At 30.6% G+C, this 11,992-nt stretch overlaps 2 protein-coding genes across 2 annotated transcripts; one reads left to right on the top strand and one right to left on the bottom strand.

Annotated features, from left to right (window-relative positions):
• Nucleotides 1-7,953: 7,953 nt before the first annotated feature.
• HELRODRAFT_78406 (hypothetical protein) lies at nucleotides 7,954-9,321 on the top strand (the record flags this gene model as incomplete). The annotated part of the gene is made up of 4 exons (XM_009018564.1): nucleotides 7,954-8,134; nucleotides 8,223-8,272; nucleotides 8,474-8,519; nucleotides 9,227-9,321. The coding sequence occupies 4 exons, from the start codon at nucleotides 7,954-7,956 to the stop codon at nucleotides 9,319-9,321; spliced, it is 372 nt and encodes a 123-aa protein (XP_009016812.1).
• A 2,102-nt stretch (nucleotides 9,322-11,423) lies between these two features.
• HELRODRAFT_78291 (hypothetical protein) lies at nucleotides 11,424-11,903 on the bottom strand (the record flags this gene model as incomplete). The annotated part of the gene is made up of 2 exons (XM_009018563.1): nucleotides 11,424-11,618; nucleotides 11,760-11,903. Coding segments are annotated over 2 exons (339 nt in total), but the record flags the coding sequence as incomplete, so codon positions are not given.
• Nucleotides 11,904-11,992: the final 89 nt, after the last annotated feature.

The raw sequence follows: 11,992 nt of genomic DNA, 5'->3' as shown, positions 1-11,992 counted from the left end.
AATTATTATTATATTGTTGTTATTGTTGTTCGTTGATGATGGTTGTGATGATGATGATCGTCATCATAGTTAACAAGATTAACAGTATAACATACTTAAAATGCATTGACAGAAATGACATGAATGTTTATTGTACTGCGTATATATGATGGCAGTATGTATGTATGCGTGTATGTATGTTTGTATGTATGTGTGTCTGTGTCTCTTTATGTGTACATGTTTGTATTCGAGATTTTAGTAAGAAAAGAAAAACACAACAGTTGCTTTTATTTGACATCATCAAAAGATGAAAAGTGACGAAATTAAAATTTGTTAAATGTCAATTTTTTAAAAAGTTCAGATTTTAAACAAACAAATAACAAAATATCGATCGATAAAAAATAATTATCACGAAACATGAATATTTAGTAAGGACAGTTCACAGCATATCATAATGACTAAATCAACATACCAAACAGAAATTATTCATGCATGCATATATACAAAGTAAATCAGGAAATATCCAAAAATTATATAACCAAAATAAGAAACTAGAAACCAGTCAACATTTTACAAATAAATAGACATTATCAAAAAGATTGTTCAAAAATGGTAAAATTTAAGGCGAAGACAAAAAAAATTGTAGTTTGTTTTGTTGGTGTTGTGTGGTGCTAAGAAGCGAAAACAAACACATCACAAAAAAAATATTAAAAAGTCGCAAGAATAGTAGTCAGTCACCTACCTACAATTAAATTACTCTCAGGGCCCTAGCTTACTTGTAATGATAACTCAACTCATTTATTTTACATATTTTAACGGTTTAATTTTACTTGAAGCTTTTAATTTATGTTAATGTTAATATTTTACTTGAAACTTTTTAACTAATGTTAAGCCCTAGCCTACCTACAGTTGTTCAACTCATCTCAATCCCTAACTTACCTATGAATTAAATTAAGTCCGGTAAAGAAAATAGAAAGTTGAAGAGAAACATAACAACAACGACACCGAATGAATGGATGTTGTGTATGTGTGTGTTGTATTTATGTGTGTGCGTGTATGTAAATGTGCGCGCGCGTACCCTCCAGAAACTTCTTCACCCACTACGGACGAACCTCCATTGCACCGACCATCATCTGACACGCACCGAGGAAATGAATTTTACCGGATACTGAAAAACAAAATTGAAAGAAAAAGTTAATTTTTTAAAATAAAAAACAAGCCATTGAAAAAAAGTAAGATGCAACTTATCTTACCATGAGATTACCATCATGAAACGTGCTGACTCCCACCACAACCCACCTCTGATCATTTTGTAGACAAATTTTTTTTATTGGCTTAGTAGTAAATGAATGTTAAAACGAAAGAACAAACGAATAAATGATTGAGCGAATGATTGATTGATTGAATGAATTAATTAACCAATCTATGATTCAATGAATGAATAGAATGAGTCAATTAATGGATGAATGAAAGATTGTGTGACAAAATGAATGAATGAAAAAAATAAAAACAACGAAACTAAACCATACTTCAAAAATCGTCGTTGTTGTTTTCTTCGAGTTGTTATCGGAACGATCATCATGAGACACCATCTGAAACGTGCTGAGGCCCACCACTGCCCACCTCTCATCAGTCTGTAGACAAGTTATTTTTATTAGCTTAGTAGTAAATGAATGTTAGAATCTTAGAAGCAAAAAATTATAAAATGGAAATAATGGCAAATAAATAATATTTGAAAATAATAAAGAGAGTAAAATGTAAAAAAAACTTACCGTCGTCCATTCGACAAAGGCAAAATGATGAGTGCCTACCATTTCCTGCGTTGTCCTTCAAAACTGGTGCCAGTCCTCCTCGAGATTGTTGTTGAAACACAGCCCGTGGAATGGAGAAAGAGAAAATTCTCACTAGAAAGCTTAGCGGTGCCTGCATCTTAAATTGCTTAATAAAAATAATCCTATCTACCTATTCAATTACCTTAACTAATCTATAATAAATTGTTAATGGTACGATTGTCGAAAGTTCCCCTTCATTCTCCCTCCTTGCACAGAGGTTCACCGACAGCCAGGGCACCGGATAGTAAACCATTGCCGTGCGGATAGTAGACTACTGCCTTGCGGATAGTAAACCATTTGCCGTCCGGAAGCCGTGCGGGTAGTAGACTATGGCCATGCCGCATAGTAAATCATTACCGTGCAGATAGTAAACCATTGCCGTCCGGATAGTAAACCATTGCCGGTTCACCACTGGCCGCCAAGGCTTACCTCTGACAAGAGACTTCGAAATTCAGGGTCTATCGGCTATCGTACCCTCAACTTACCTATTCATTACAATTAAGCCCTAGCTTACCTAAAATTACAAAACTCAAGAGCCCAATTCATTGGCCTTTCGGCACCCACCCCACCACCTACGTAATGCCTTGGGCTCCAACTTAGTAATAATAATATAAAACTTAAACTCTAAATCTATTAATGAGTATGTGTTACAACGTAGCCTTAACCAACCTATTCATTACATTACGGTCCTAGCTTACCTAAAATTACAAAACTCAAGAGCCCAATTCATTGGCCTTTCGGCACCCACCCCACCACCTACGTAATGCCTTGGGCTCCAACTTAATAATGATAATGTAAAACTTAACAATTAATTTACCTATCGATACACTTACAGCGTTTTAATTTACATTACAATATTTTTCCTAGAATTACATTATTGCTCTTAACTACCTATGAAATTAAATTACTCTCAACCTTAGTAATAATAAATTAGAATGTGTAATGAAAATAAAATTACGCTCAAATACTAACATATGTGTTTATGTATGTATTTGTGTGTGTGTGTGTGTGTGTGTGTAATACGCTGGTGCGTGTAATGTGGGTGCAAGATAAAATAGAAGAGATAAACTTACGCTGCCTACCTATTCAACTACATTAGTGTTGGATGCTCCCTATCTATCCTACCTACAATTAAAATTAGGCCTATCTAACCTACCTATATAGCTACTTAATGTAATTGTGTATGTGTGTGTGTGTGCGTGTGAGCATTCCTACTTAATGTTAAATTACAGAAAAAAAGAAGAAAACGTATCCCAGTCAGGCAGGTATTCTTTGCCACTGAATGAACGAACGTAGCCTGACATCTTCCATGATGAACTCCTCTGGAAGCTTCAACCTGAATGAAATGAAAAAAATCCTATTTTATTAATTAATTCTAATGAAAATAGAGAAACGAGCCGCGGTGAAATCCACCAGCCGGAAAAGCCAGCAAACTGGCAAAAAAGAAACCGTTAAGAAACCGTAAAGTCGGAAGTTAGGGTTAAGGTTGAACGTAGGGTGACATCACAACCATTCTGATCCTCCACGACGAACTCCTCTGGAAGCTATAACCTGAATGAATGAACCTGAATGAACCTAGATGAATGGACAAATCTTATTTATTTAATTTAAATGAAAATAGAGAAACGCAAAGAAGCCGACCGGTCGGCAAAGAAAAGAACCTCAAGGAAAGGTATCTATATAACTCTATATAACTCTATATAACTCTATATAACTCTATATAACTCTATATAACTCTATATAACTCTATATAACTCTATATAACTCTATATAACACAGACATGCAAACTCTATATAACTCTATATAACTCTACATAACTTTATATAACTCTATATAAAATAAAATTAAATAAAAATAAATAAATTAAAAAAATATAAATATAAAAAAATGAGATCAGGCACTCCGACTCGAGCGAGGCAGAAATGCCTGATCTGATTTCAACGTTTTTTCAGCTCCTCTATTTATACTCGTTTCAACCATACATTCTCATCATTTCAATCATTCGCATCAGTAAAAAACTTGTTTAATGTATATACTGCACTATTATACAGTCTTAACCACAATGCTAACCGTACTAAATTGACGTCATCGAACGAACGCCTTCGAAACTTTCTGGTTGGCTGGTTGAATCTGCTATATTGCTTTTCATATAAACATAATCTAATGTAATTCAAAATAGTTTGAGACCACACCTTGCTTAACATCCGATTCCAAGCCGAGCCAAGCCAAGCTGAGCCAATATGCATAAGCGCTTTTATGTTAAAATTTTGCTCGCTATATTTATATATTTTATAAATTCATTATAAAAACAACAGTAATCATAGCTATATATGTACGCACGCAGTTCAAAATTTTCGGGAAGAATTCAAAATAGTTTAAGACCACACCTTGCTTAACATCCGATTCCAAGCCAAGCCAAGCCAAGCTGAGCCAATATGCATAGATTTATAAGCGCTTTTATATTAAAATTTTGCTCGCTTTTTAAACGAATATCCCAATATAACAAATTCTCCATCCTATTTTAACTTTCTTTGATGCTTTTTAATCAGTCAGGTCACAAAAATCATTATCGATATCGCATTGAAATCAATTTGAATTTTTTTTCAATTATTGATAAAATTTTTAAATTGTTGATAAAAATAACTAGTATATATAGTGTAGTAAAACGTTTAAAATTTTTTGAGAGAATTCAAAATAATTTGAGACTACACTATAACACAATTGTACAATTTGAATGTGTAAATACAACATTATAAATGTATTATAACTACGTGTATATATCTATCTATTTCTTTATTTAGTTCTGCCTGTGTATGACATTTTGTCAAATTTATTTGATAGGAATTGAATATAACCTTTATACCGGCTGATTAACTACCATGCAGTAAAATAACTACTGTTGACACCATTTCCTCCAACGATTTCGCAACGAATTGCCCATACCATATAATTAGAAGAAACTCTTTCAATCAATGTTTAAATTTTTATATTGTTATTTATTCTTTCGTTTTTGTTTCTGTACTAATTTTCGTGTCAGATACAATAATTTAGTTTTTAAGTAAATTTTCATTTTCGTAGCTATACACAAACATGCCTACCTGTTGCATTAAAAATTGCATTAATAATAAATAGAAATGAGAAAATTTCTGATGCATCTTTTCACAGGTTTATTTTCAAATTAACTTCACACTAAAATAAATGTAACAATATCCCTACTAAAATCATTGAATAGAACTATTTTGTTTTACAATTACATATATTTTATTTTATAGACTATTATAATTTATAATGCTATCATGGATTACCATTTTATTATTAAAAGCAATACTTAAGAAATGCACAAGTTTCTGTAACAGTTTATAAAATTTCAGATTTCCTCAAAATGTAAAACGATTGGATTGAGACATTAAGTGCATCAGACAGGAAATAAATGATTTCAAATGGCTTCCATCAAAAAATGCAAGAATATGCAGTGACCATTTCTGTAATAAAGATTATAAGGGTTATGATGGAAAAAGGAAGGTAATGCTGAAGAAGGCATTCCCATGTTTTCAAGTTAGTTATATTTATATGTCATCAGTTACACAAGGAAGCAATTCACACCATCATTGTACATTGCAACATTCTTATCTATACAAAAAATATAAAATGCATTCAACAATATTCCATGTATTTTATTAAAACTTAGAAAGGGCATAATGACATTGTGAATAATAAACCCTGCTTAGGACTGGGATCATCATCATCATCATACCAATCACCATTACAAGCAGAGTCAATTTTATATTAATGCTTTACAAGTTAACTAAATTGGCATAATCAAGTTTTTATATGAAATACACATCAAGTATTTAATGTAACAAATAAATTAACAGAAAAATTTCTGGAAAAGTTTAAAAAAATTAGAACATATGACTCTGATCAAAAATCATTTGCGTTGACACTGCATTTGTATGGGCATAAGGCATATGATTATCTTTGGACAAATGGCTTACATCTTCTTCACACTAGGACATTAAGAAAGTGATCTTGTCATACCTGTTCAATAATTTTAATAAGATTGTTTTAAATAACTATTCTCAATGTCATTTTATTAACACTACATTAAAAGGTGGCTACAAAACATTGATGGTATGCCTGGGGTGATTTCTACAAACCTTATTGACTAATGGTGATGGGGATCCTCTGGAACTGTAGGATCATGACATTCAATCTAGTCATGGATAGAGAAATCAATCCTTGATATATTTGATAACAAACATTTATTATAATATAAGAATGAAAAAAAGATGTAGGTGTAAGGCAAAATCTTACTGGAACTATTATTTTTAGCAATTTATGATTTATTTTTTTATTTATGACTATCCATTTTCAATGATACCAATATTTTTAATTATTATTATCCAAATTATAATCATGCTTATATAAATTAATTTGATTGTGGCTATTTCTATGCTTAATTATTTTATTTACTTGCCATAGGTATGCACAGTATTCAATAAATTAATGATAATAATTAATAACACAACATTCTAAGTGCATAAAATATAATAAATTAAAAGTACAATTTTCACAAGCCTCATTGGTTATGGTGATGGGGATTCTTTAAAACTGAATGATCATGATCTAACAAGTCATGGATTGATGAATCACTGGAATCACATATTATCTTTAATAAATTTAATAACAACATATACTACAATTTAAGAATGAGGAATATTTTATAAAACATTAAATGAAAAAAAAATTTAGTTTGAATCACTCATAATTAATAAATTTTAATTAAATTGCAAGTTAGCTTGAGGAGTTTGAAGCTAGAATTGAACAAATTACAAAATTGTTTATTTTATAAAATTGATTAATAAGTTGTTTAATATATTTATTTAATTTAGTATATTTTTTATTCCCAGACCTAAGCATTGTAAATAAAAATTTTAAAACCAATCAAGCAATAGAATTTAGGATCTTAGGAACAAGTGCTGTTAGTGGTTAGTGTAGTAGTAGTATGTAGTAGTGTAGTGGTTGGTAGTTTCTGGTAGTCTCTCTACTAATGCTAATCTGTTAATTTATTGTTCGTTAGTGTTATCTGTTATTTATTTCAATTAGTAATTAGAATTAGTAGAGTTTAGTTTTAGCTTAATTATTAGAGTTTAGTAATTTAATTACTAATTAGTCGTCGTTTAGTGTTGTTACAGTTAGTTAATGAGTTAAGTGTTGTTGGTGGTTCACAAAAATTTTTTTTATTTAAAATGCAAAAAGATACTTAACCGTCTTACAGCAATATCTATCCTAAAACAGCCTCTAGTATCACCTTTTAAAACATTTTGAAATTTTAAATGAAAGCAATATTCCGAAATTAGTAAATATACGATCGTAACTTTTGACTTGGGCGATAAAAAATCATCCTCCAATTTTTCTCCGGAAGTAAGCTCCTTGTTCGACCGTCAAAAATGAGCGAAGGCCGTTATGTTTATTCTAATTATATGGTTTGTCCTAATAATTTCCTAATCAACTGCCGGATAAAATAGAACAAACTGATTAAATGTAATTAGCTAATATAAAATAAAGCAAGCGAGTTTTTTAAAGACTTAAACAAATGCAGAGAGTTGTCGTAATTTAGTTGATAAATTAATTAAACAAAAGTTACATTTGGTTGTTTAGTCTTTTTTTTTAGTTTAGTTAGTGTTACACTTACTTACCTTACAGGTTACTGTTAGTTACATGAATAACAATAAACAAAATAATTTACTCAATTACTGAATTACAAGGCCGTGTGTTTGTGTGATGAAATCCAACGATGGATCACAATGATAGTGATAATGTTTGTGATAGTTCAGTATCTGCTGGAAAGAAGGAGGATGTAACTGTTAGTGAACTGGAAAGAAAAGAACTCATTGAAGCTGTCTATGGTTTCTTTATTTTTATATTATATATTTAATTTTAATTTGTTGTTTATTATGTATTTTAATTTTATTTTGTATAATTTTTATTTTGTATTTTACTCTAGTGGTAATACAAAAGTAGTATTTCTTATTGTATTTAACTGTTCAAGTACTCTCTATACTAAAGCTCAATTCCTAACCTTATAATACTGAAGTTTTTTAATAGATTTTGTTTAAATTTAAAATAAAATATTTTTTGATGCAACCACAAGATCTTTGCAAGGGAATCAGAGATCCAGAGAAGCCTGCAACCCTGGAAGAATTGAATATCATACAAGAGGAAAATATTCATCTAATACCAATTTCCAATACAACTTGTATTATCATCGAGGTATTTTTTGTACCAACAGTTCCCCATTGCCATTTAGCTACTGTTATTGGTGATTAATTAATTGATTTATTTATTTTAACATGTTTTAATTATTAAAAGTACTCATTCATAAAATATGTTCTTACTCATTCATGTAGGTTTGTGCCTCACAGTAAAGCTACAAGAATGCCTGCCTAAGAAGTACAAAGTCAGAATTATTGTCCAACTAATAAACTTAATTCAACTTGAAAATAAATTTAGTGAATGAATTAACTAAATTTATTCAAACAATTCATCCGGTTTCATAAATTAATTTTATTATCTTTGAAATTGAAAAATACCCACTTATCAATTAATTAATTCAATTAATTAATTAGTAAGTTAATTAAATATGTATATGTCTGTACAGATTCGTGTCAAAATAAAAGAAGGAAGCCATGACTCAGAGCTTGAAAGTTGGCTGATTGATTTAATTTGTTATGATTGAATTTTAGGTTAATTGATTGACATTTTATTGAATTATTCATTAATTTTGGTAGCTAGTCAATTGGTAAATTCACTAATCACTTGGTTAGAAGTATTGATTTTACTTATTTTAAGGAGTTGTGACCAGTTTATTGGAAATATTATTTTCAGACGTTTAGGCAAAAATGTAAAACATTGAAAATATATTATTTCTACTATATTTAAACTATTTATTCTTCAAGTTTCAAGCCAAATTTGTGTCATTAACTTAGTCTACATAATCTATGTATATATATGTGTATATATATGTATATATATATATATAAAAATATATATATATATATATTTTCTTCACTAATTCATTCACTAATTCTATCATATTTCTCTCATAATTCTAATTCTACCATATTATATATAATTCTATCTAATTTGCCATATCATCACCTGCATTTCACACTGACTTATCATATCATCGTCGTTGTCTTAGTGATAAAGATAATGAACTTTACAATCATCACAAATGGCCATCATCATTGTATTTATTGAACATCATGTCAGTCATCACCAACATCGTCATTGATGCCATCATCAATAATAATAATAATAATAATAATAATACAATTATTATTACCATAATTATTATTATTGTCGTTATCAAAATTATCATAATTTACGAAAAAATTCCCAAACTGACCAGTCAACAAGCAGCTGAATGATAAAGAAAGAGTGTCAGCAGCCATGGAAAACCCATCTCTTAGTGAATTGGTCAACACGTGTATACACGATACGTAATAATTTCATCATGTGATATAACGGACAGGACATGTATAATGTATTGTATATACTTTGTATATATACGTGCGTATGTGTGTGTGTATTTTTATGTATCTGTGTGTGCTCGCATGTATATATGCATACTTTAAATAAACTGTATATATTTGTGTTATGTGTTATTTGTGACTGACAAATTTTATCAGTTTTTCCTCTGATAAAACTGTTTAAGATTTGTTTGGTTTCATATATGTGTATGCTTTGATGTGTACATTCTCTGTGTGTGTGTGTGTGTGTGTGTGTGTGTGTGTGTGTGTGTGTGTGTGTATGCGTCTGTCAGCTTACATATGTCTTACTTAAACACTTACTTACATATGCCTATGTCAACACGAATCATGTGTTATTTGTATTTAACTATGTTGATTTTGTATGACATTGGAAAATATTGTAAATTAATAAGTGCTCGCTTATCTCTAATTAAATTTATTTAAATATTTTTATTTCAAATTAAATTAATAGAAATCCTTTCATATCAACGTCGTGTTTTTTACAGAAACAAACCCCGTTTTTTGGCAACCGTATTTTGTCAATTTTAATTACAATTAATCATTCAATTTATTTTTTAATAATTAATTTAACATAATTAATTTTTAATGATTATTGAATTGAAGAACTCGTACGTACAAGACATGAAATGCAGGTTAAGTAATAATGATATAATAATATATGTATATAACAATTTAATGAATGAACACAGGGCAATGGTAATTACAAATTATCCATCACGTTATGTGCCTGTACACACGCACACACACACAAACAAATTCTCACTCACACACACACAAACAAACAAGCATACACACATACAAATTCTCACTTGGGAATGTAGCTGCAATTTTAAAGATAGAGAAAAAAGTAATAAACACATCTACATAAAAAAAACCTGCATATGAAAGTCCAACTAGTGTACGTATATACAAATAAATACAGCTATAATTAAATTTTAATTATTTAATTATAAGGAAAAAATTATACATTCTGCAAGATAATTAACAATTATAACATCATTTAAATCCATTAAATATAAAATAAATATTACTTTTTTCTCAGACGTGTCAACACACACACACGCACACATACACACACAGCGCATGTGGAAAAGGGTGAATCTCCACGCACATCATAAGCAAAGAGGGATCCTTTCGCATTCGATCCCAGTTACTGCACAAGAAGCAAGAGCTAGCTGGCAGGCGCCTTACTCGTTAAGCTATCTATCTCATCGTATCACCGTACTGATATGAATTCATTCTGTCTATAAGTTACTTAAACATAGTAATCAAAATTGATTAAAATGATAATGACGATAAGATGATGATGAAACCTATGAAAGTGATGACAAAATGTATGATAGTGGTGGCAGATGACAATGATGACGACGACGACGACGATATCACAAAAAATGGCCTCAATATTTCTAAATCAAAACAAAATCTTTGCTACAAATAAGTAATTAACTAATTGAATAAAAAAATGAATGAATGAAAATGTAAAAGCAACCCGTGCAATGATGCACACATTCATACAACACCCTACTTAAGCCAAAGTGAAAATGCATAGTTTAATTTTACAATCATTAATTGAAAATTGAATTATTAAATAATTTAACTAAATAATTAAATTAACAAATAAATTAATTAATTAATTGATTTGACTAACTATTAAATTGAACAATTGAATTAAAAAAATCAAATTAATTTAATTAACAATCAATTAATTGCAATCTATAATGAAAAAAAATATGTTAGTACTGGAAAAACCTGGAAAGTCACCAAATATGGACATTTAGTCGAAAAGCACGCAAGCGCACACACAAACAGACATACGCACACACACAGACACGCATTTATATATACTAATGGATGGAATAAATAAACCGAATATTCATATCTACAACATATCTTTCTATAAATGTTGATAAATAATTTTTCCCAAAAAATTAGTGAAATAAATAAATAAATGAAAGTACGAACGTATGTGTTAGTGTGTGTGTGTAGTGTACACACAAAGCATACATACAGATGATTAACTTTTTTCAATTGGGGTAACAATACCAGGCAGGGGAATCAAACGATCCCCGGCCACTTGGGCAGGTAGGCACTCCACGTGGATCCACCTTCAACGTTGGAGGTCGATGTACCGGGTTCGATTCCACTGGCGAGCCGGCTGATCGTCTGTTTCTCTTCTGGGGAAAACTTTAACATGGTGTGGATGACAGGAACCAGCTGGATCTTCTCGTCGCCACTCTTCAACGTCAGGAACTGTGCGGAGGAGGAAAAGGATGATGAGGATGATAAAAACCGACAGACAGACAAACAAACATACAGACAACCAGACAAACAAACCAACACACATACCAACACAAATATGCCATACAAACCAACCGATAGCAAGGCACAAACCTTATAGATGATATTCTTGAGGTACTCCATGTTAGAAACGGAAGTCTCCCTCTCTTGGTTCCTCTCCAACCTTCGAATTTCCGACTTTAAAATTGCAGCTTGTTCGGTCAGGTGTAAAACGTTTGCTTCACTCTCGTTCAATAGCTAAAACGTGGTTTGTAAAAATTCGTTTTTCAAATTTCACGGTTTTGCAACTCATTTTATTCTCAAATAAGTGAGGCGGGAGCGTTTAT

Source organism: Helobdella robusta (genome assembly GCF_000326865.2).
Source record: "Helobdella robusta unplaced genomic scaffold HELROscaffold_22, whole genome shotgun sequence".
Taxonomy (NCBI): domain Eukaryota; kingdom Metazoa; phylum Annelida; class Clitellata; order Rhynchobdellida; family Glossiphoniidae; genus Helobdella; species Helobdella robusta.
The sequence above is the reverse complement of the archived record's forward strand: the minus strand, read 5'-3'. Positions and strand labels throughout refer to the sequence as shown.